This window comes from Argopecten irradians, chromosome 6, assembly GCF_041381155.1.
Source record: "Argopecten irradians isolate NY chromosome 6, Ai_NY, whole genome shotgun sequence".
Taxonomy (NCBI): Eukaryota; Metazoa; Mollusca; class Bivalvia; order Pectinida; family Pectinidae; genus Argopecten; species Argopecten irradians.
In genome coordinates this window covers 39,389,251-39,416,022 of record NC_091139.1, presented here as the reverse complement: position 1 = coordinate 39,416,022, position 26,772 = coordinate 39,389,251, and the positions used below count along the sequence as shown (strand labels likewise).

The 26,772-nt window shown below is 34.7% G+C and overlaps 2 protein-coding genes across 4 annotated transcripts; both read right to left on the bottom strand.

Moving 5' to 3' along the window:
• Nucleotides 1-668: 668 nt before the first annotated feature.
• On the bottom strand, nt 669-17,849 carry LOC138325846 (cobalamin binding intrinsic factor-like). 3 transcript variants are annotated; one of them, XM_069271796.1, is made up of 12 exons: nt 17,698-17,849; nt 10,335-10,418; nt 9,708-9,803; nt 8,787-8,840; nt 7,211-7,394; nt 6,661-6,944; nt 5,770-5,921; nt 5,051-5,129; nt 4,748-4,843; nt 3,687-3,855; nt 3,261-3,379; nt 669-2,540 (listed from the first exon to the last, which is right to left on the bottom strand). In XM_069271796.1, the coding sequence occupies exons 2-12, from the start codon at nt 10,366-10,368 to the stop codon at nt 2,470-2,472; spliced, it is 1,338 nt and encodes a 445-aa protein (XP_069127897.1). In that variant the 5' UTR covers nt 10,369-10,418; nt 17,698-17,849; the 3' UTR covers nt 669-2,469. The 3 variants fall into 3 exon arrangements, with proteins under 3 accessions (XP_069127897.1, XP_069127898.1, XP_069127895.1); XM_069271797.1 differs by lacking the exon at nt 17,698-17,849 and adding an exon at nt 16,908-17,062; XM_069271794.1 differs by lacking the exon at nt 17,698-17,849 and adding an exon at nt 16,401-16,549.
• A 4,009-nt stretch (nt 17,850-21,858) lies between these two features.
• On the bottom strand, nt 21,859-22,914 carry LOC138326512 (uncharacterized). Its single transcript, XM_069272610.1, has one exon. It carries the CDS (start codon nt 22,912-22,914, stop codon nt 21,859-21,861), a length of 1,056 nt encoding a protein of 351 aa, XP_069128711.1.
• Nucleotides 22,915-26,772: the final 3,858 nt, after the last annotated feature.

Genomic DNA, 26,772 nt, shown 5'->3' with positions numbered 1-26,772 from the left:
CGAAAAAAAACACGACTGCAAGTCAATGCTCCATACATGAAAATTATGCGTGATATTTTCAACGCAAATCCCGTTGTTTGTATCTTTTAAAGAAAATCCAGCCTACAATTTATGAAACAAAAATTGTTAAAACTGCAAAGAGAAGATAGTAATTTTGTTGACGCTGTGACGTCACGAGGCTTTATTGCATGGGTAGCCCTGCACTACAGCTTCAGGCAACATGAGTGTATTGCCCTAGACCAGTCAGTATTACACGTGTAGGTATGAGAGAAAATGTGTTACACATTGTCAATAGAATAACGGGCACTGCTACACAGAGTTTGTTTAACATTCACTTGCTATAGTAGTTTTTAACCTTTGTAGTGATTTACCTCTGATATTCTAGGAGAGAACGTAGTCTATCCTATTTCAATTATTTAAATAAAATTTGATAGAAATTGAAATTGACTTCTGTTAGATCTCGTTCGATACAATTTAATAGTATTGCACCCCCCTCCATTTACATCACTACCAACCCCATTCCAATACAATAAGACAGGTTCCACTCACTGTATCTGATAATTCAACCCTATAACATTCCACACTTTTAATATCAAAGAAATATATTAAGGAAACATTATTAAGGAAAATATATGGACAGATTTAAAAAGAAAAAAATGGAAACCATAGCATTTTAAAAAACAAAATGTTTATTTCACTTAAATGAACCCAATATATACGTAGTAAATGAGTGTTCATTTGACATGAGATGTTATGCAATGAGTTTAAGATTTTTTAATTTTTTTTGCAAGCCTTGGCGAGCAAAGATTGCAATGCCGAGAGGATGAAATATGATATTATCACATAAAGATACTTTTTATCATATAACTACATAATACATTTTCGAAGAATCTCACGTCAAAATGTATAATTTGCGAAAATCAAGCGGAAATTGCCATTTTTCCCGCCGTCCTTGAAATTCTGACATTACGTCATTTTTCCTGAAGTCACAATGGATGTTTTTTTCGACACAGCCAGGGAAAATAGCTCCAGGTTATACTGCAATAGTGACATAGGCCCATGCGAAATCACTGGATACAAGACGGATTATGTGATAAACTTGATTGACATAGTCTCGCATCCTTCGTTGATGCTATTTATACATTTTAGCTGGTAGCTGTATAGTCTCACGTCATTTATTGGTGCTATCTATATGCTTGCTAGATATGTATGTCTCACATCGTTTAATGGTGCTATTTAAAGACCAACTAGATATGTATAGTCTCGCATCATTTAATGGTGCTATTTAAAGACGACTAACTAGATATATATATATATAGTCTCGCATCCTTCACTGGTGCTGTGTCCAATTTTAGTGTTTCTATGTCAGCACCAAACCAACACCGTTGGCATTTTCTTAATGTCCAGATATTACACATACATAGGGAATTCTGGAACAAGAAACATTCTATACTGTGTATCCAAAACATTTCATTCAGACACTGACGCTGGTTGTAGTGTCTCCATATTTTCTGTGCACTGTATATATATATATATATATATATATATGATAAATTTAAAGAAAAATCCTTACGGACAAAATCTATAAGAAATAAAAACAATAACGACTGACTAGTGAGCGATTTCGCCCCATTATGGGGCGAAAGCGCTCACTAGTCAGTCGTTATTGTTTTTATTTCTTATATATATATATATAATATGTAATACTGTGTAGCCGGTTATTTGTGCGAGTCTTAATATTTACCGATTTTAACTGAAAGTTAGATGATTAAATTTTAAAAGTTTTAGAATAGGAAGGATTAAATAATTTTTCGAAATTTTGCAGATCAAATTTTAGCGATTGTAGCGATGCCCCGGAAAAATCTCATCCGCGAAATTAACCAGCTATAAAGTATTGTGTAATCACAAGGCGCAAATAAAGTATTGTGTAATCACAAGGCGTAAATAAAGTATTGTGTAATCACAAGGCGCCTATAAAGTATTGTGTAATCACAAGGCGCCTATAAAGTATTGTGTAATCACAAGGCGCCTATAAAGTATTGTGTAATCACAAGGCGCAAATAAAGTATTGTGTAATCGCAAGGCGCCTATAAAGTATTGTGTAATCACAAGGCGCCCATAAAGTATTGTGTAATCACAAGGCGCCTAGAAAGTATTGTGTAATCACAAGGCGCCGATTGAGTAATTTCAAATGTTAATCCATACGGTATGTACTGTGAGCCAAATTATTTTGGTATACAATCAATTAAATTGTGATATTCATGACAGATGATAAGTCACACAACGTACTGAGAAAATAGTTCAACTAAAATAGAATACATTTTTATACTAAACAAATCACAAAAGTATTGTCGTTAACAAGTCGTGAGACATGACGTCGTTGGTTTAATAATAAGAACAGTTTCATTTATATTTTGAGTAGTCGAGCGGGTATATGTTATCCTGAGTATGAATGAAGGACTCCCCATTCTAATGTGGTCCAAAGGAAGTCAGTCGGAAGATGTAGTGGTCGCCGTCCTGGGGGTAGGTAGACGAAACACCTGAAATTGTAACACGAACATGATTTGAGGAATACAGTGTAAGTTTTAGTTAACTTTTCGATGGATATCAAAGCTATATCTAGACCGCAATTAATACTAAAAGGAAATATATCTTTGCGGTAATTACTGCTTATCTTGGCGCAAGTAAACTGCTGTAAAAGACGGTGGCTCATATGACATCCCACGGGGACCCTGAGTAGAGAGATGGGTATCACTTCCAAACATGTATAAAGCAGTGACAACTATCTTGTTCCTTTCGTATGCAATCCTAGTGTTGTTGAACAAGTATACAAGACTGTTGTCCAGCGATCTCTGTGGGAAATGGGATAACCCGTGAGTTCCTATCGACAAAGTCGTAGAAAACATTGTATGGCTACTTTATAATGACCCCCCCCCCCCCACACACAGCATCCTCGATACCCCTGGGGGTTACTTTCACTGACATAATATTTAGAGAGAGAAAAGCTACCTCCTTCAGATTCAGTATGACATAGTCCAGGGGTGGATATGACGACAGTGATAGTGACCCCTGGACCTGGACTATCGAGGATGCTACGAATGCAACATACTGTACAACTTTAAATGTTCGTTGCTTAGAAACATTCGTTTGTTTACGTGGTTGCTATGGAATCATCAATATTAAAAACAATGAAGTTCGAACTCCTTGTCAACGAGCCATATAAAATATCATACATTTTCACACGTGCATGTTATCGCTACCTTTGCTGAGAGGCGTGTCCGGTGCCATCAAAACCTGCCAATACTGGTTGGTTTCATTTCTCGTTATTCCATCGATTGTTGTTACCATGGGACCAAAACTAGTAGGGGTAGTTTCAAAACTATAACAATCAAAAAGCTAAGTGTCATATATTTTTTTAATATGTCTTCGACAAGAATACTTGGTTAGAACGGCCATTTTCGTTTATATAATGAGTTTAAATAGAGGTTGTTGAAGAGTATGGTGAAGTTTTAAGGTCGACATAGTGAGTTCATATGATTTGATAGCAAAGAATATATGCATTGCAGTGAAGCCTTGCAAGAGGCGTATCATGACCGCATTTAATCGAAACAGAATTATAATTAAATACCGTAGAAATAATACACTATCTAAATTTTGTTATTTCATAGATTTCTCATTTTCTTAACCTGAAGTTGGTTGATTCTTGAAGAGCGCCCATGGCCTGTAGGAGAGTGGGGTTACTTGGTACCATTACAATGGCGCTCCAGTTTTTCTCAGTGTTAGTCATGATGGAATCCTGCATGGTGATTGTGATCTGTAGGTTCACCGTACTAGAAGTACCCCCGGGTAACGCAGCTACATTAACATAAATAATTATATCAATAATAATTAATTATATTGTTTGCACGAATTTGTATTTGATTACTTGTGATTAAACGCTGAAATAAAAAAATATATATTTACACATTCACACATAATGAATGGAAACAAACTCGATATATCCTCTGAACATGGCATCACCATTTTCTCAATGAAGACTGTAAATTCACTAGAATTTTGTCCAATATTTCTATGTGACAGTGGGTAACGTCAATCAATCTAAGGGTACACCTGGTTTATTTGATGTTTTGTTAAGGTCTCTATATAAGATTATCGAGGTAACGGTATTAGATATAACTGACGTCACGATAGCCTTTCGAAAATTGTGAAAATTACACAAAGAAAAGATTACTGGGGTATCGGGCAGATTACTGGGGAAAATAATCATTTTAAGAGACTTTCAAACAGTGATAAAAGAGGTATGAGTAAGGATTTTATTAATCGTACTTCTTTGATGCAAATTTGTTTGAATTTGTTCTGACCAATTATCTATTTATTGTTTCGAGTGAAGCAAATAACTATTATTTTGTGGATTGTAGTCAGAAAGCCCGAGATACTCTGGTCCTGACACCAGACTTAGACCACCAGGCATCTATCTGTCATAGTGGCTAAGTCTGGTGTTAGGGCCAGAGTATCTCTGGCTAATAGTCAGATATATGATTTTGCGTTTCGATTCAAACTTACTGACATCTTGTATAAGAGAGTATCCTTTCAATGCTATTGATTCCATAATTTTTAATAATTTATACTTGTCCATATACCGTATTTTTATTGTCCATAATAAAATAGTCTTGGTATGGAAAGTTTTAAGGGAGAAAATAAATTTAAGAAAAATTACAAGAGAAGATTATTCCTGGTTTCTACTTACGCAGAGGTGGGTGGATTTCAATGTCCAGGTAGGACCTACCGCCGAGGACGGGTAAGATATGTGATACTGCTAGTCCGCTCCTCATTATGTCTGTTACTGAAATGTTTGTTATCACATCATTGTTTCTATATCCGTTGGAATAGTATATATGATACGAGATATATTCGATTACGTTCGACTAGAGGTTTCAAACTATTTCTTGGTATATCCATTGTAAGCCGAATCCTTTGTAGTAAAAACCTTCGCTTGTATTAGAAATGTACCTTTATTGACAACATGAAAAATGTATTGGGCTACACTTACCATTCATCCTGCTCAAAATTGCCATTCTCGTTCTAGCAATATGGTCAGCATAAGATTCGTTTTTGGTAGCGATCAGTGCCTGTAAAATTCAGACCGTAAAGGAGTAGGTATAGAAAAAAGGGAAATAATTCCATTCTAACTCGACTCACATTTACAGACAGATTTGTGATGAAAATAATACAAAAACAGAACATCTATTTCCTTGTTGATTTATGTGTACTTACAATATGCTTTATTTATGTAATCTAACAAATATATAATACGTACAGCTTAGATTATTACATTAAAAATCAGGAAATAAATCATATCTATGACAAGAGAAATAAACAATACTTGCACTCAATTGTTTATCATATAATGGTATCAAAACTTCTTATCAAAAACTTTTACATCGTAAGATGACGTTATCAACATGTAACTATGTTTCCTTAAAACATTTTATATCTTTTAATTTAAAAGTTATTTCCTGTAGTAAAACAGCATTATAGAAAGTGTTTTTTTAATTAATGATGTAGCTGATGATATTTATCTGAGCTACAGACTGTATTATTACATACTACATCTGATTTGCAGTAAAACCTGCTCCAATGTGAATAAATCAACACATGATACGTACATGAATGGACACTACTATTCGTAATGACAAGTTGTCACTTGAATCTTAAATTTAAAATGACTTCAACATAATTTAACTTTAAAACGTTTGAATATAATTTTACCTGAGCAGCCAGGCCGAGAGAGTACACATTCAGGCCGCCATTGTTCACTTTCGTTATCTCGGTTACAATGCTGTTGACGGCGGCATTGGCGGCGGGGATGGAAGTCGAGGTATTAAGGCATATACAAGCCATGGCAATCATAGAGGCCTCATCTGTGGTAGAAAATATTCCTCCCGTCATAAAAGTACTACTTAATATCGATATGAGTTGGTTTCTTTTGATTTTGTTTTATGTCACAGAAATACCAAACAGTGCTCAGGGATTATTGGTGGTTTGGGCACAGGAATGCCTCATTCTAAAATTATCAAGTAACAACTAATACCTTCCTTCAAGGACAAATAGCTGTTTATCCTGCAAACAGCATTTGCATTGTCGGAATGCACCTTTACCTACCACATATACATATTGCTGTATTCGGCACCGACGGAAAATTACTGTATTTTAGCACGTGCGCCGATTCCATCGACCTCCTTTGGTTGATCACATTGTTCGAAAGTCGGACATGTTTGTTGAACATTGTAATGGCGAATATGTAACACTGCTAAATATAAAAATTATGCATTTATGTAATGTTGCAGGATAAAAAGAACGCATGGTCAGTGTCTTAAAATATAAGCTGTATTTCTTAGTCTTGACAGAAAGAAAAAAGTGGCTCGCAAATTTTGTAATCACAAAATGACAGCTTATATTTTAAGCCACTGGCCATGTATTCTCTATATCTGTCTTGTGGGAAGAGATTAATTGTTACTTGATATTTTTATAAGTGCAACGTTAATTTTTTCAGAGAAAACGACTTTAAATTTTGGCCACGAAGTAATTATGTCACAATGTATACCTAACCTAAAAGATACAAGATACCAAAAGAGTAAATCGATGCCCTAGTTTTTTTACCTGTTCCAAAGGTATAGGTTCCTGGGTGAGCTGTAAGGATGTCTTCATACTGCTGGTCAAAGGTTCTATCATGCTGACACATAGCGAGAGCCATCCATGATAAGGCGAACCGATTCGTGCGGAAGTAATCCAAGGAGCGGTTAAGTTGGGTCTCAAGGATGTCCAGGAGATTGGTACTGCCGTAGTATGCCGTAGCATTCTCATGCTGGCTTGAAACGACGATACCACTGATGTACTGTGCCAATTTCCCACGTGACCAAACGTTACTTGTCAACTCTGAATCCCTGTATGAAACAATAACAAAGAAAACAACACAATCAAGCAAATGGGCGTGATTTATCATTATCTTTGTTGTTCGGGAATGAACAGTGAGCTTTTCAACACTAGTATAAAATACTATTCCAAAAATACTGTCATTTCTGTTCGATTTTCGTTGACTGTTAGAAAATTCTGCAGAACGTTTCACACGAAGGCACATCAGAAATTCTATATCGCCAGTTTCATTTACAGTAATGTATTGACCAATTTACATAAATGAAATTAGACATACATAATAAGTGCTGCCTGAAGATCAATGTTCATGTTGACTAGTTTGGCTAAGTATGCCGGCTGGTGCAACTCGTACGCCTCTGGGTACCCTAGTGTCAGACCTATAATGGCCTCCGCTGTATCTAGGCGGTACGGACTCCATTCGGGTGTGGACGACAGTGATACTTGCACGGATTCCTTTATGGCTGAAAATAATCAAAACATACATTGCTTATTGGTCAAGTCACTTGATTTGGTTTTCTTACAATTAAAATTAGGATTGGGCAACAGACAATGCCTATATTAGTCCTCTCCCGGTAACTATATGGATAACAGTACAATACATAAACTATAAGTGGTATAGCATTGATTAAAAGGACAAAACAATTTAGGAAAGTCTTATAAGTTGAAAATAAAACTATTTTCAGACAAGTAATCACAATTTTTCGATATATTAAAGATGCTCCACCACGGTGCCGACAAAGCGTAAAAACTCTCATTATTTGAACAATAATAAACGTTAACTCATGGAAATATATGTCTAATTAACACAAAAAATGATATTAAATAATTGACCTATTAGTGTAATAAATGTTTAACAGAACGCAATTATTTTTAATATTTTTATCTTGAAGTAAATAAGAAGTTCAAACTTTTCAATGTTGTTAATGGTGTAAAGTAAGTAATATTTGGAACTGAAGAAAAATACTAATTCGTCTGCTCCTATTTTTGATGGAGAGAAAATACCATTCAATGACATCTTATTTAAAACATCTGGTATCTCTTATGTATCCCTGTACAATTTTCAGTAATATATCATTTGAATTAAAACAGTAGATAAAATGAGGAATGCTGATATCTAGTGCAGCAATAGAATTACAGAGACAGGAATCTTCAATAGCATTTAGGTAGGCAGGACTATCAGTTAAGTGAGAACTCAATAAATCAGAGTTTAGATTACTAGCTCAATTTCTTAATTGGCATAATTTAATATTTGTTTATCTTTCGCCAGAATATCTAAATGTTTCCAAGCATACTGGAAAACTATCTATAATACTAGATTGTGAGCATTTCTTTTCATTGCACGTATGGATGGCATAGAGGGAAACGGACAGGACGGAGAGTTCCATTTTTACATTCTTTTAATCAACAACAACTAAAATGAGTTTCCATGTGGATGATCATTCTTGGTATTTCGCAGACGCTAGACGTGTATGTTTTGTCTCCTTGTGACAGCGAAAACTACAATAATTTCACAGTTCTATATCACTTATGTGTCAGCTGGAAAAATCATACACCTTCCCAAAAGAGATAAGCGCGTTCAATAACCACTATACAACTCGAAGTTGTCCAAGATATTATAATTCTCAATTCAAATGTGAAATTTGGTCCGAAACCACAAAGAAAATAATACCGTTAGAGTGTTGTAACCATCAATGACGGGAAAATCAAGACTGAAATGTAAATTTGAGGTTTGTATTCACATATGTCTAAACTCCACTACCAGTGTCGGTTTGTTACGTGGGTAAACGGCTATAATGTATAATCTTTCTGCAACGTTTATGATGAAATTGATAATTGTAAATACTTGAACCAACCCTTCTCCAACTTTGGGGTCAGGTTTAATGTCTTCGTCGTTGTTTGTGGTACACCTGCAAGAAAGAAGGAAACAAGTGCATGTTACTGATTTTTAAATTCCGTCTTTGCAGGTAACAAAGGTATCTGTTATTATGGGTAGAAATTAATTGTGGCATAATGTATTTGCCAACAAAACGTCATTTTTTATTCTGATAAAGCAAAAATAATGACGTCACAATCGATTCTTTCCCACAGGGGAGATAACTTTGTTGTGTACGAAGAATAGAGAAGAAATCAGTAAACTTTGTTTCAATAAAGACTTTTTCGTTATTAACTGGTTATTTTTCTTAAGTAATTAATGAAAACCAAAAGGTATGATAAATTAAGCTATAAAAATCATTCAAAGGCACAGGAAATAATGTATCATACCTCATAAACATCTGCTACAGCACAGACATATTTGCACTGTAAAAGTTCTTGTTTAAATGCTTGATGTATGTTTAGATGAACAATATTTGCTGAAGTTACTGTACAAATACAAATAACACTGTAAAATTGTGCAATGGAATTATATACCACAACTCGGTTTCATTATCTGACCATGTACTCATTTTACTGCATTGTGGCTGTAAACATAATGATTTTTGATAGTACTGCCAACATTCATTTTGAGCTCTTATTTGTACTTGTAAAATAACTTTTATGATTTGTAAGTATTGTAGTTCTCAATAAGATATTAAAACCTCTTCTTGATAGACGTGTATGAAAATTACGGCTCTTATAACTTAAAGCATAATTTTGTGTTTTCCTTATTTCTAAATTATTCTTAATAAATAGTGATAATCATTCCGATGAGCTTTGTTTACAGGGTCATGGAAACTATTTGTACGTATGCATCACACATTAATTATGATCAAAGTGTACGAAGGAAAGTAACATACCTGCTAGATAGACAATCATACCAATCGCTATTCCAATGGCTACCGCCACTATCAACAGGATCACACAGATATCTCGCGCGCTGCGCTTCTTCGACTCTACAAAATAAGCAATATTTCGTATATTCAAATTCCAAATTCAGGTTAATTTTATTTCTCTTTTTCACAATACCTGCATAGAGAAAACATATTTACAATAATATTTACAATCATTAGTATTCGATGAGGTATACAGCAGTTGTTTACATTAATATAGGGGTACAGGTAATTCTAAAATGGCCACAGAAGGAACAAAGAAAAAGAATTCAGTCGTTTGGGACCTCAAGAATCTTTATACGGAGGTGGTTGCCAAAGCAGGTCTTGCATATTTTGGGATCACAAGAAAATTGTCTTTATACTTCAGAGGCGGTTGCCAAGTAAAAAATGACGTCGCCATTTAAAACACATTCTGTTGATCGGCGTATTGATTTCTAAAATAACATAGTTTTCCTCAAGTAGTTTGGATTTCCGTGACGGAAGTTGAAAAATAAAATGTTGCATTCTGGTTTCTGTTCTAAATCCCAATAACGTTAACATCTATCCAAGTATTTCAACAATTCCGACGAGACTTTTGATATCAGCAACAATTACCTTCATCCTGCTCCTTCTGATCACCACCAGCCATGTTGTCCTTGTGAATGTATGTACTTTTCTCCTTCCGTGACCGTCTTCACGCTGAGAAAAACAATCAGGAAAGTCAGAATTATTGCAAATTGTATTTAAAGATGTTCGTTCTGCACTTGTCTGTATGGTGCATCTAAAATCACGATAAATATTACTGCTGACAACGATATTAATGTTTGAGCAAAACATTTTTAAGGATAATTATGCTTCCAAAATAGCATCACCTTTATGATTCCAGAGCACACAAAGAAACTTTATTACAAAAAATGTATTTGAGAGAAGGTAGCAACTGTGACATTTTTACGATCGGCAGATGTACCCCGGCTAGGGCTTTATTTATTTACTCCTAAATAGATAACTTTGATATGTAATTATATATGTAACAAACAATAACTTTGAGATGTTCCGTGCACAATTTTGGGAAAACATAATGTTTTGAATGGTGAAAATTCGAAAAAAAATCTGATAAAATTGCTTAACGGTATTTTCATGCTTTCAAAAATCATCTTAATATAAAAAACCTGGTATATGTCATATCAATATAATGCTTAAAGAAATTGTTTCAGAACACATATATGTATGTCATTATCAAATGCAGCACTAATGCGGTTTGCCTGGGTAAACACACACCTATCGAAACATCAGTAGTTCGTGTCTTGAGCGTCTAATGGCAAAAAAATGCCATTTTCCCTTATTTTTACCGCGACATTGAAATTTTAAATGATATATTACAATTTAGACTGCTAGACTGCTCAATGCATTCCCTCTATAAGCCTTTACTCCGACGTAGAGGTAAGGCCATCATATCCTTGGCTAATTTTTCGATGTACCTCATGTAACATGAACAAGGAAGTATTTGAGTTTTTGGAGGTGTTGTCCCCCGTATGTGACACATACACTCAGTAAATTACCATTTTTAAACACTCAGAGAGCAATTAAATTCACTAGACATTAGTGAAGTTAGTGTACGCAATTGACATGTCATATTATATTTTTATTGACTTTTTATACTTCCTGATATAAAATATTAAACGCGATTAGCTTCAATAACCACCATATATTGGTTCATGTGAGGTGGCTCGACAAATGTTCAACAAACGTCTTTTGGAACGGAAGTAAAGGTGTCGTGATTTCTTTGCATTTTGTTTACTTTCCACACTACAGCCAACACATCTATGACGAATATGTTTACACACATAGGTGGTTATAACGAAGCAATTTTCACTCCCTGTCAATATTTCTATAATATGTATGTATAGGTAATTTTCATACCCTGTCAATATTCCTATAATATGTATATATAAGTAATTTTCACTCCCTGTCAATATTCCTATAATATGTATACATAAGTAATTTTCATACCCTGTCAATATTCCTATAATATGTATATATAAGTAATTTTCATACCCTGTCAATGTTCCTATAATATGTATATATAAGTAATTTTCATACCCTGTCAATATTCCTATAATATGTATATATAAGTAATTTTCATACCCTGTCAATATTCATATAATATGTATATATAAGTAATTTTCACTCCCTGTCAATATTCCTATGATATGTATACATAAGTAATTTTCACTCCCTGTCAATATTCCTATAACATGTATACATAAGTAATTTTCATACCCTGTCAATATTCCTATAATATGTATATATAAGTAATTTTCACTCCCTGTCAATATTTCTATAATATGTATATATAAGTAATTTTCACTCCCTGTCAATATTCCTATAACATGTATACATAAGTAATTTTCATACCCTGTCAATATTCCTATAATATGTATATAAAGTAATTTTCACTCCCTGTCAATATTCCTATGATATGTATATATAAGTATTTTTCATTCCCTGTCAATTTTCCTATAATATGTATACATAAGTAATTTTCATTCCCTGTCAATGTTCCTTAAATATATATATAAGTAATTTTCACTCCCTGTCAATGTTCTTGTAATATGTATATATAAGTAATCTTCACTTCCTGTCAATGTTCTTATAATATGTATACATAAGTAATTTTCATACCCTGTCAATGTTCTTATAATATGTATATATAAGTAATTTTCTTTCCCTGTCAATGTTCCTTAAATATATATATATATAAGTAATTTTCACTTCCTGTCAATATTCCTATAACATGTATACATAAGTAATTTAAATTCCCTGTCAATATTCCTATAATATGTATATATAAGTAATTTTCACTCCCTGTCAATGTTCTTATAATATGTATATATAAGTAATCTTCACTTCCTGTCAATATTCCTATAATATGTATACATAAGTACTTTTCATTCCCTGTCAATATTCCTATAATATGTATACATAAGTAATTTTCATTCCCTGTCAATATTTCTATAATATGTATATATAAGTAATTTTCATTCCATATCAATGTTCCTTTAATATATATATATATAAGTAATGTTCACTCCCTGTCAATATTCCTATAATATGTATACATAAGTAATTTTCATTCCCTGTTAATATTCCTATAACATGTATACATAAGTTATTTTCATTCCCTGTCAATATTCCTAAAATATGTATACATAAGTAATTTTCATTCCATGTCCTAAAATATGTATACATAAGTAATTTTCATTCCATGTCAATATCCCTATAATATGTATATATAAGTAATTTTCATTCCATGTCAATATCTCTATAATATGTATACATAAGTAATTTTCATTCCGTCAATATTCCTATGATGTATACATAAGTAATTTTCATTCCCTGTCATTATTCTTATAATATGTATACATAAGTAATTTTCACTCCTTGTCAATATTACTTTAATATGTATACACAAGTAATTTTCGCTCCCTGTCAGTGTTCCTATAATATGTATATATAAGTAATTTTCACTTCCTGTCAATGTTCCTATGTTCCTATAATATGTATCTATGAGTAATTTTCACTTCCTGTCAATATTCCTATAATATATATACATAAGTAATTTTCACTCCCTGTCAATATTACTTTAATATGTATATACAAGTAATTTTCGCTCCCTGTCAGTGTTCCTATAATATGTATATATAAGTAATTTTCACTTCCTGTCAATGTTCCTATGTTCCTATAATATGTATCTATGAGTAATTTTCATTCTTTGTCAATGTTCCTATAAAATGTATATATAAGTAATTTTCACTCCCCGTCAATATTACTTTAATATGTATACATAAGTAATTTTTACTTCCTGTTTATATTCTTTTAGTATGTATATATAAGTAATTTTCATTCCCTGTCAATGTTCCTATAAAATAAATATTTTTCATTTTCTGTCAATGTTCCTATAATATGTATATATAAATATTTTTCATTTCCTGTCAATGTTCCTATAATATGTATATATAAATATTTTTCATTTCCTGTCAATGTTCCTATGATATGTATATATAAATATTTTTTTCACTCCCTGTCAATGTTACTATAATATGTATATATAAGTAATTTTCATTTCCTGTCAATGTTCCTATAATATGTATATATAAATATTTTTCATTTCCTGTCAATGTTCCGATAATATGTATATATAAATATTTTTCATCTCCTGTCAAAAAATTTCCTATAATATGTATATATAAATATTTTTCATTCCCTGTCAATGTTCCTATAAAATAAATATTTTTCATTCCCTGTCAATATTCCTATAATATGTATATATAAGTAATTTTCATTTCCTGTCAATGTTCCTATAATATGTATATATAAATATTTTTCATTTCCTGTCAATGTTCCTATGATATGTATATATAAATATTTTTCACTCCCTGTCAATGTTACTATAATATGAATATATAAGTAATTTTCACTTCCTGTTTATATTCTTTTAATATGTATATATAAGTAATTTTCATTCCCTGTCAATGTTCCTATGAAATAAATATTTTTCATTTCCTGTCAATGTTCCTATAATATGTATATATGAATATTTTTCATTTCCTGTCAATGTTCCTATAATATGTATATATAAATATTTTTCATTTCCTGTCAATGTTCCTATGATATGTATATATAAATATTTTTCACTCCCTGTCAATGTTACTATAATATGTATATATAAGTAATTTTCATTTCCTGTCAATGTTCCTATAATATGTATATATAAATATTTTTCATTTCCTGTCAATGTTCCTATAATATGTATATATAAATATTTTTCATCTCCTGTCAAAAAATTTCCTATAATATGTATATATAAATATTTTTCATTCCCTGTCAATGTTCCTATAAAATAAATATTTTTCATTCCCTGTCAATATTCCTATAATATGTATATATAAAGCAATTTTCATTTCCTGTCAATGTTCCTATAATATGTATATATAAATATTTTTTCATTTCCTGTCAATGTTCCTATGATATGTATATATAAATATTTTTCACTCCCTGTCAATGTTACTATAATATGTATATATAAGTAATTTTCATTTCCTGTCAATGTTACTATAATATGTATATATAAATATATTTTTCATTTCCTGTCAATGTTCCCATAATATGTATATATAAATATTTTTCATCTCCTGTCAAAAAATTTCCTATAATATGTATATATATAATATTTTTCATTCCCTGTCAATGTTCCTATAAAATAAATATTTTTCATTCCCTGTCAATATTCCTATAATATGTATGTATAGGTAATTTTCATTTCCTGTCAATGTTCCGATAATATGTATATATAAATATTTTTCATCTCCTGTCAAAAAATTTCCTATAATATGTATATATAAATATTTTTCATTCCCTGTCAATGTTCCTATAAAATAAATATTTTTCATTCCCTGTCAATATTCCTATAATATGTATATATAAGTAATTTTCATTTCCTGTCAATGTTCCTATAATATGTATATATAAATATTTTTCATTTCCTGTCAATGTTCCTATGATATGTATATATAAATATTTTTCACTCCCTGTCAATGTTACTATAATATGTATATATAAGTAATTTTCATTTCCTGTCAATGTTCCTATAATATGTATATATAAATATTTTTCATTTCCTGTCAATGTTCCTATAATATGTATATATAAATATTTTTCATTTCCTGTCAATGTTCCTATGATATGTATATATAAATATTTTTCACTCCCTGTCAATGTTACTATACTGTCAATGTTACTATAATATGTATATATAAGTAATTTTCATTTCCTGTCAATGTTCCTATAATATGTATATATAAATATTTTTCATTTCCTGTCAATGTTCCTATGATATGTATATATAAATATTTTTCACTCCCTGTCAATGTTACTATAATATGTATATATAAGTAATTTTCATTTCCTGTCAATGTTCCTATAATATGTATATATAAATATTTTTCATTTCCTGTCAATGTTCCTATAATATGTATATATAAATATTTTTCATTTCCTGTCAATGTTCCTATGATATGTATATATAAATATTTTTCATTTCCTGTCAATGTTCCTATAATATGTATATATAAATATTTTTCATTTCCTGTCAATGTTCCTATAATATGTATATACAAGTAAGGGGAATAGATCAAGTGGAAACATGCAATGCCCCGAATATTATGGCGGCTGTTATGTTAATTATTAGTGATTCGACATTAAAATTAGTAAAAATATCGTGTTTTTCTTGTGTATGTGTAAGTCACATATAATTCTTTGGCTCTCCAATGCTTGTTATTCTTGTGCTTACAATCACATTTGTGGGAAAAAACCCCACAATGTTTTATGTAAAAAGAACAAGAATGAAAAGAATAATAAGTAATTTGAATATAACCACGTGTTACTACGAAAGAAAATAGACGTTATATGGAAATAGCAATACTAAAGAGACGTCCGTGTCCCTGTATGGGTGTGTCCTTCTATTGCAGCATACACGCGTCCGCTTACTGATCCACGACACATGGGAACCATTATCATTTACTGTGTATTATTAATAACTTGCCATTTCCTATATATTTTGATACACTTACCAAAGAAGCTTAATAGGCAATTACGATAGAACACAACAAAACTAGCACCAACCTGTTTATGGTCCGAATTTATCCTCCCCTTCTACAGTATTTATCTAATACGGGAAGCATTCAAGCATGCACCAACATTTCTGCATACTTGAATGCTTTGAGCTCGCATTGAAAGCGGAAGTTAGGTTATGGTAATATTTCTATGTTCGTTTTTGTAGACGTAGTTGTAGAAATATGTAGTGAGTCTATGACAAGCCAATACATGCATCTCATATCAATATAAGATATCTCATATAACATATAGCCTAAAGGTATAACTGATAGACTGATTGGCGACAATAGAGGGTATAATGTGTTCCTATGCAGAATACGAAAGATTTATATTGGTTAGAAGATTCCTCCTTTCTGTGACTTGGAGCAGCGTTATTAACTAGCAGCGAATTCCAAAGCCAACTGTAGCAGCATCAACTGCAATGTTTAGAGAGGAGATGATGGACCACACTAATACGAATTTATAAACCTTTTATAAATCTTTCTTGAAACTTTTATCCATTTATGTAAATATTACCATATATCTATATAAGCCAAATATGGCTTTCCAATGATGTTGGACTGATGAGATACTGATGAGAAACACGTTAAGACAACAGGTAAATCCGCATGTGTACGACTCGGATGGTTTACATCTCATTAGTGATTCACATCTGTAATGTTAACGTCACGGTCGGACATTTACACTACCGAAATCATTTAGGCCTAGAACACATTCTTTACAACCCGGATCTATCACTAGGGCATTACATATCTACAGTAATGTTTGGTGAAATAGAAGCTGACTAAAGGACACCTTTCGTACCTAGTAGCACTGTCCACATTATAACACACCTTCTTCCTTCATAATTCATTTAAAAATTCAATAATAATAATTAAAAAAAAACCCAATTAAAACAACAACATATATAACTGTTTTACTCCCAGAATAACAGAATGGGATTACTACTAATGAATCGTCTTGGCGTCCTTTTTATTCTTTTACGCTTTTGTTGACAACATGATTTTGTCGACAAATCACAGATTGTCAAATATACACAAGAACAAAATTACACACTAGTTTACGTAAACATGCTTTACCTGTGGAATAATGTTCACCTGTGCATAACAGGAAAACGTGATTCACGTACGATTATATAATACCAGTCAATATCGTAATATAAGGGGTTCGCAAGTATTATAATCTTTATGGTTTCATATCGTAGTGAAGTTTTATTGTATTAAGTATTATCTATAAATAATGTATTTAGATTTATGCATTGTTTAGAAAGCATAGACATCCTAAACGTGAACAAGAAATCACTTACCTGACTGTCCCCGAGAGATTGCAGTGGATTTGATCAACAGCTCAGTAGGATAAACGAAACAGGTTTTCCCAATACTTTTTGCTCAGATTTTCAAAATCACTCAAGCGCGAATAAATTATTTTCATACAATAATACATGTATTTTGTGCAGATATAACTCTAGACACACAGACAAACTTAAATAAATATTTGCGAGATTTAAAAGAGTGAAACTACATGGCAATACGTCCATAAAACCTCTTCTCAAATATTGAATAATGTAACACGCTGAAACTGTTCAACTTTGTTTCCCTATCTAATTAAATTACTACGGTTGCATTTAGTTTTCCTGTCCCATGAATACCGATTCATTTAGTTCCATCCAATGGAAGTTGTTACATTTCTCTTCTGTTTTATTTTCATGAATTCTGTTATTTAAATCCCTCTGGTAAAACATGAGAAGTTTAAAATGTGATTTCAAGATGGTGACTGTGGTGACCATCTTGGATTTCAGATCGATATGAAAAGTAACAACACTTGGTCGGGACCATATCAGGATAACTTCAGCTATTTAAATTCACTGTTTGACCTTGAGAAGAAATTTAAATGTGTTTCCATGATGGCCGCCATAGCCGCCATCTCGAATTTCAGATCGATCCGCAAAAAGTTTACTGATGAATATCTACGAGGTTGTAATGTTCCTAAATTAGTTGAATCTGAAGCTAATAGTATAGAAGGTCTTATAACACTAGTGTTTCATGCTTTAGTTCACGCATGAAATTAACTTGTTATTCTTCTTACAAGTTGAAATCTTACAACATGGCTGACTTTATTCAAGTGATGCGTAAACAACGTGTGCGAATTTCCGGTCTACAAAGTAGAAATTAATACCGGGATATTATCCGATAACACACTATTGGACATGTAACATCCTTTCTCCTTTGAGGAAAGAAATTATTATCCATTACATTTAGTAATAGTCTATGACTACGTTAATCAGATATATATATATTCAAGAACTTCGTTATTATCTGTTTGAAAGCAAATTATTATGTCTTTTCATTCTGAGTCTCTTGAACATTTTTAAACACATTTTTTTTAAATCAATGTCTTGGCTTTTTCCTCAATTAACTCAATTAACACTTTAACTTCATGTACTGGTATTGTTAGGAGCTTTTCGCAAATACTAATACATGTTTGACTCGAGTCACAGACACCGTCTGTTTATGTACCACACTCAAAGTCTCGAAACCTAGATGGCAGTTTGATTTGCCTTCCTTTGCTTGTCACACTTCGTTTTGGTGAGCTGACTGTTGGTTTGTCCTGCTGTGGTTTCTCGGATGGGACCACAGGCACATTTAACGGTACCACAGACGGGTCCGACGGTATCACCGGAGTGTCATGTGCTGGAATTATTTCGGGCTCAACAAAGTCTCTCTCCTGGTCGCGAGGGTTAACGTTGGTCTCCTTAGACAACCGTAGATGACGACGGTTGCGGCGGTATTTTCTCCCATCGTTTGTAGCGACATCATATGACCTGATGTTGACTTTTTCCTGGACAACACCCTTTTTCCATTGTCAGTTTCTGTCATTAGGTGCAATCCTAACAATTTGTCCATTTTCTAGCGGTTTCAAGTCTTGAGCACCTTGATTATAGTATTTTGCCTGGCGTTCCTTCACTCCCTTTAACTGTTTTGATACAGTGGTAGTTTCAGGGACTTGAGGTCTCAGCAAACTACCTTTCGTCGGGAGAAGTGTCTTTGTTCTCCTGTTCATTAGTCGTTGGACAGGACTAGTCCCAATCTGTTGAGATGGAGTGTTGCGGAAATCTAGCAGTGCAAGATACGGATCAGATTTCGACGATAACGCACGTTGCATAAGACGTTTCGCTGTTTTCACGGCTTGTTCCGATTTTCCATTGCTCTGAGGATATGTAGGCGACGAAGTTACATGTTCGAAACACCAATCCTTTGCAAACTGTCTGAATGCGTCGGAGCTGAATTGCGGACCGTTGTCCGTGACGAGAGTGTCCGGAATTCCGTATCTCGCAAACTGTCCTCGTAGCGCATGTACCACTGTCGGCGTTCGTGTATCCTCGAATAAGTCGACTTTCCAGTAGTTGGAGTAGTAGTCCACTGTGACGAGATACTCTTTGTTATTGAACGTGAATAAGTCCGATCCTAGTTTAGCCCATGGTCTGTCGGGTATTTCGTGTGACACAAGCGTTTCTTTAGACTGTTTATCGTCAAATGACCGACACACGTCACACCTTTCAATGTAGTCCCGTATCTCTGCGTTCATACCTGGCCAGTACACTATTTCCCGCGCTCTGCGTAGGCAGCCCTCGATGCCGATATGTGACGAGTGTATTTTCGCTCGCACGTCGGATCGTAGTGAAATCGGGATAACTGCACGCTCGCCTCGGAAGATGATACCGTTTTGCACAGATACTTCATCCCGTATGTTGAAATAGGGTTTCGCTTGTTCAGGTACGAGTGTGACCTTTTCGGGCCATCCCTGTAACATTACGTCACGGAGGATTTGTAGGTTTTCGTCGTTTCCCGTCTCCCGTTGTATTTCACGGAGTTTCTCCTCACCGATCGGTAAAAACTGGGTCATCTTTATAGCTTCAACGTCCTAGATAAATGTAGACGCGTTTTCCTCACCTGTTTGTGGCAGGTAGGCTCGGCTGAGTGTGTCTGCAAGGTACATTTCCTTTCCCGGGTGATACACGATGTCAAAATCGTACGTCTGTAATCGTAGAAGCATGCGTTGTAGTCGCTTCGGAGCACACAAGATGGATTTCTTAATGATCATTTCAAGTGGCTTGTGATCACTTTGTACTGATACGAATCGTCCGTACGCATACTGGTGAAACTTTTCTAGCCTAAACACGACTGCTAACAGCTCTTTCTCGATTTGAACATATCTCGTTTCTACGTCCGTAAGCGCGCGGCTCGCGTAGGCAATAGGTTGACCTTTTTGCATGATCGCTGCACCTAGACCTTTCTCAGACGCATCACACTGTATAGTTAGCTCTTCATTCGGGTCGTAGTACCTTAGGACAGGTTCTGATTTCACAAGATCTTTGATTTCTTTCATTGCTTTCTCATGAACGGCCATCCAACACCATTCAGCGTCCTGGAGAGTCAATTTTCGCAACGGTTCACATTTGTCACTCAGGCCGGGCACGAACTTACTTAGGTAGTTCACAAATCCGATAAAGCGACGGACTCCGGCGACATCTGTCGGATTAGGCATCTCGGACACAGCCTTCACTTTTTCAGGGTCTGGCTTCAGGCCATCCGCAGTGATTAAATGACCTATGAATTTCACTTCTCGCTTGCGAAGCTTGAGCTTGTCTTTGTTTAACTTTATGCCTTTTTCACGGCACCGTTCTAGTAAAGCACACAGCTTTTTGTCATGGTCGATAATGGCCTCCGCCTCAGTGTCTCCTTCTCCGTAGATCAATATGTCGTCGACGATACTACGGACGCCAGGTAAGCCTTCGATGGCTTGGTTCTGTCGGCGCTGGAATTCCTCTGGGGCCACGGATATTCCAAATGGTAAGCGGAGCTAGCGATAACGGCCAAAGGGGGAATTAAACGTTGTCAGCATGGAGCTCTCGTCATCGAGTTCCACGTGCCAAAACCCGTTCCGTGCGTCGACAACAGAGAATATTTTCGCACGTGCGAGGTCTGGTAAGATGTCTTCGATGGTCGGTAGGGGATAGTGGCCTCTCTTCAATACAAATTCTAAGTTTGTCTGGTTTCACAACTGTCACCATACTTGACACCCAGGGTGTCGGCTCTGTTACTGGTGTGAGTACCCCTAGAGATTCTAGACGGTCGAATTCTGCTTTCAGACGGTCTCTTAATGCGAGTGGTGATTTTCGAGGAGGGTGTACCTTAGGTGTTACTGTCGGATCAACAACTAAATGGAATTTTCCCTAGTCCTTTGAACACATCGGCGTATGTTTTTGTTATGTCATCATACGAGAGTGACGGTTTCGGAGTGTCTGTGATCGACAGGATGTTTTCGTATTGAACCTTCACGAGCTCCATTTCCTGAATTAACTTATTTCCGAGTAGTGGTGTTACACATTTGTCGAGTACAACAAAGTCTGACTTGTATTTCTTGTCATTTTTCTGATTAGTGATTCTGATTTCGATTTCACATTTTCCTAATGGCGTGATTGTTGTTTTTTGTACATTTTGAGCACACTCGACGTCGGTTTAAGTTGAACATCTTTTGGAACAAGTTCTCGCGAGATTACATTACAAGTAGCACCTGTGTCTAATTGGAATAATGTGCGGTTTTCACCAATGTCTACTGCTGCTCGTATGTCTTTGGACACATTTACCGTGTACACGTTGTGTTCTGTGACAGCGTTGAGCTGGAAATCGTCACAATATTCTTCAACATATTTCACCTTTTGTTTACCCTTTTTCTGCGGGTACTTTTTCTTTTTGGACTTTTGTTTTCGGAGTTCATCACATTTTGATTCAAAGTGATTTTCTTCGTAACACTTTCTGCATGTTTCTCCAAATGCTGGACATTTCTCTCTCTTATGTTCATGTTCATATCCACAAAATTTACATGGAAGTTTTCCCTGACTAGTATTACTAGTACCGGTGAACTTTGGCTTTGGTTTCACTTTAATTTTGTGTACGGTCGCAGCTGCGCTGGCATTATCTAGGGTATTTACGCTTCGCTTTGTCAGTTCACTTGTCCTACACAACTCTTCGGCTTTGTCTAGTGTCAAATCGCTTATTCGAAGAAGTCGTTCGCGTAACTGTGGATCGTTTATACCACACACAATTTTGTCTCGGACGAGTGAATCGGTTAACTCCCCAAAATTACATGATTTAGACAGAGTCTTTATGTCCGTTATGAATTTGTCCATCGTTTCATCACCCTGCTGAATCCGCATATTAAACTTGAATCTTTCTACGGTCTCGTTTTTCTTTGGTTTACAGAAACTTTCAAACTTTGTTAGGGCATCATTCATAGTTCTATCCTTTTCCTCTTTATCCCATTTCATGTTGTTATAGATCTCCCTCCCATCGGAACCAATGAGGTATTTGAACATTTTGAGTTTTTCAGTCTCTTCCGTTTCTTTTAGGGCAAGGTCAGAAAACAACTCAAACTCCTCTTTCCACTTTGTCCAATCATCTGCGATTGTTTTGGACGAAAAGTTTATTTTATTTGGTGGGGGGGGGATCCTTTCAAGAGCCATTCTTATTTTGTTTTAATGTCTTTGTGACTATTTGGACTTCAGTTTGGCTATTCTCTAGCCGACATTGTTATTTTACCTGACACCGTTGTCGAACAACTGCAACAGCTCGTAGTAAAATTGTCTATTTACGACGATTTCTTCCTTACAAAACGTTCGCGTTCGTTTCAGACTTACTGACACCACGTTTCATGCTTTAGTTCACGCATGAAATTAACTTGTTATTCTTCTTACAAGTTGAAATCATCGGAAGACAACAGTGTTTAAACTTTACAACATGGCTGACTTTATTCAAGTCATGCGTAAACAACGTGTGCGCATTTATACAATTTCCGGTTTACAAAGTAGAAACTAATACCGGGATATTATCCGATAACACAATATTGGACATGTTACAACTTAAAAAAGGAAAAAACAATAAAAGTCCTGGTTCCGATGGTTTTACGGCAGAATTTTTTAAGTATTTTTGGAAAAATCTTCAGCAGTTTTTAATCAGATCTATAAATTTTGGATTCTCAGTTGGGCAGCTTTCCATAACCCAACGACAGGGCATTATTATGTATCCATAAGGGAAATAAACCACGTAATCTAATAAAAAATTAGAGACACATATCCCTTCTAAATATCACATACAAAATAGCTTCTGGAGTAATTTCTCTAAGAATTAGGTCAGTTTTAGATAAGTTAATAAGTAATGACCAAACAGGCTTTTTATCAGACCGTTACATTGGGGAAAATGTCCGTACTTTATATGATGAGATGCATTATGCTGAAGATTAAAATATTCCAGGGATGTTACTATCAATTGATTTTGAAAAAGCCTTTGATTCTGTATCATGAATTTATATTGAGAAAGTCTTGAACTATTTTGGGAATGACATAAAAGCATGGATAAAAATATTACACAGCAATGTTAGTTCCTCTATAAATTAAGGTGGGTAATATTTCGGCCCAATCTCCATCCAACGAGATTGTAGTCAAGGCGATCCAATCGCTTCATACATTTTTATTCTTTGTGTTAAGTTCTTGCAGCAAATCAAATAAAAAAAAATTAAGGGTATTGCAATAGAAAACATATATATTCTCAATTTACAGTATGCTGATGCTAGATGGCTGTGAGACTTCCTTAAAGGAATCTATATGTGAATTAAACACATTTTCTGAGATATCTGGGCTTAATATTAATGCTGACAAAACACATGTTACACTACTAGAGTATATTAAAACTACAATGATTGAATCTTCCTACCTCCTCTCCCATCCCCTCTCTAAACCTCTTTTGCTTTGTATATCCATATACAGTATTCCATTTCTTTTTGTAAATTTTTTCTTGTTTCTCCATGTGTATGCTCGTGTATCTGAGTGTGACTTGTGTGTGAATGAAGGTGAGAGACTGTGTGTATGTGTGAGTGAAAGTGTGTTTTAAAAGGTGTGTATAAGAGTGTGTATAACGGTGTATGTGTACGTTTATGAAAGGCAATAATGATGATGGTTGATTTTGATGGTGGTAATAATGATGATGGTTGATTTTGATGGTAATATTTCTGATTATCTCCGATAATGATAATGATATTCATGAGGATAATGATAAGATGCTGATAATGATGATGATGAAGATGATGATGATAAGATATTGCTACTGATGATGATAATGATGATGATGATGAAGATAAGATGTTGATAATGATGATGATAATGATGATGATAATGATGATGATAATGAAGATTGATGACAAATGATTGCTTTTTGTTTCATACTACATGTATATATAAATGATAAATGAAATGTATAAACAATAAAAAAAATAATTTGAAGTGATTCAATTTGTCACCTCGGACACCAAGTTTGGATAATAAATACGATAGGGTGTCATTGTTGTCTATATCAAACCCTTTCTGCAAATTGACCTAAAAACAGTATCAGTTTTTCATTATTATTTATTATAAGAGTTATTTCCCCTCTCTAGTCAGAATGACAATGACAATGACAAATTGCGTCATTTTCTATTAAACGATTAAATGTAGGTTACATAATCTTATCCTGAGAGGCTTAAGAAATTAAAACTCCCAACCCTGAGGGGTTAAAATTCACAAAGGTAAGTTGATTTACAATAATGGAACCATAATTTGAATTTTGAGCCCTCCCAAAAAGTATTCTTTGTCTCAAAATCCAGACTAATTTTGCAGATCCGGATTAAACCTATTTGTCCATGGTTCTAACCTCAAAATGTCAGTCAAAGAGACATATCACATCTCCTACTGTATAGGTAGCCGGATCCTTATGACATGTATGTATGCCATCTACTCCAGACTACTACTGTATAGCTAGCCGGATCCTTATGACATGTATGTATACCATTCCCCCAGACTACTACTGAATAGCTAGCCGGATCCTTATCAGGTGTATGTATGCCATCTCCTCCAGACTACTACTGTATAGCTAGCCGGATCCTTATGACATGTATGTATGCCATCTCCTCCAGACTACTACTGTATAGCTAGCCGGATCCTTATGACATGTATGTATGCCATCTCCAGATCCTTATGACGTGTATGTATAGCTAGCCGGATCCTTATGACATGTATGTATGCCATCTCCTCCAGACTACTACTGTATAGCTAGCCGGATCCTTATGACATGTATGTATGCCATCTCCCCCAGACTACTACTGTATAGCTAGCCGGATCCTTATGACATGTATGTATGCCATCTCCTCCAGACTACTACTGTATAGCTAGCCGGATCCTTATGACATGTATGATGCCATCTCCTCCAGACTACTACTGAATAGCTAGCCGGATCCTTATGACGTGTATGTATGCCATCTCCCCCAGACTACTACTGTATAGCTAGCCGGATCCTTATGACATGTATGTATGCCATCTCCCCCAGACTACTACTGTATAGCTAGCCGGATCCTTATGACGTGTATGTATGCCATCTCCCCCAGACTACTACTGTATAGCTAGCCAGATCCTTATGACATGTATGTATGCCATCTCCCCCAGACTACTACTGTATAGCTAGCCGGATCCTTATGACATGTATGTATGCCATCTCCCCCAGACTACTACTGTATAGCTAGCCGGATCCTTATGACATGTATGTATGCCATCTCCCCCAGACTACTACTGTATAGCTAGCCAGATCCTTATGACATGTATGTATGCCATCTCCCCCAGACTACTACTGTATAGCTAGCCGGATCCTTATGACGTGTATGTATGCCATCTCCCCCAGACTACTACTGTATAGCTAGCCGGATCCTTATGACATGTATGTATGCCATCTCCCCCAGACTACTACTGTATAGCTAGCCGGATCCTTATGACATGTATGTATGCCATCTCCCCCAGACTACTACTGTATAGCTAACCGGATCCTTATGACATGTATGTATGCCATCTCCAGACTACTACTGTATAGCTAGCCGGATCCTTATGACATGTATGTATGCTATCTCCTCCAGACTACTACTGTATAGCTAGCCGGATCCTTATGACATGTATGTATGCCATCTCCCCCAGACTACTACTGTATAGCTAGCCGGATCCTTATGACATGTATGTATGCCATCTCCCCCAGACTACTACTGTATAGCTAGCCGGATCCTTATGACATGTATGTATGCCATCTCCCCCAGACTACTACTGTATAGCTAGCCGGATCCTTATGACATGTATGTATGCCATCTCCCCCAGACTACTACTGTATAGCTAGCCGGATCCTTATGACATGTATGTATGCCATCTCCCCCAGACTACTACTGTATAGCTAGCCGGATCCTTATGACATGTATGTATGCCATCTCCCCCAGACTACTACTGTATAGCTAGCCGGATCCTTATGACATGTATGTA

Excerpts from the sequence above, each read along its gene's own strand:
- LOC138326512 (XM_069272610.1), bottom strand. The coding sequence starts at position 22,914 with ATGGCTCTTGAAAGGATCCCCCCCCCACCAAATAAAATAAACTTTTCG.
- LOC138325846 (XM_069271796.1), bottom strand. The coding sequence starts at position 10,368 with ATGGCTGGTGGTGATCAGAAGGAGCAGGATGAAG. Across the intron at positions 5,922-6,660 it reads AACCTATACCTTTGGAACAG|ATGAGGCCTCTATGATTGCC; the intron begins GTAAAAAAACTA and ends TTTCTACCACAG. Across the intron at positions 5,130-5,769 it reads CTCTCGGCCTGGCTGCTCAG|GCACTGATCGCTACCAAAAA; the intron begins GTAAAATTATAT and ends TGAATTTTACAG.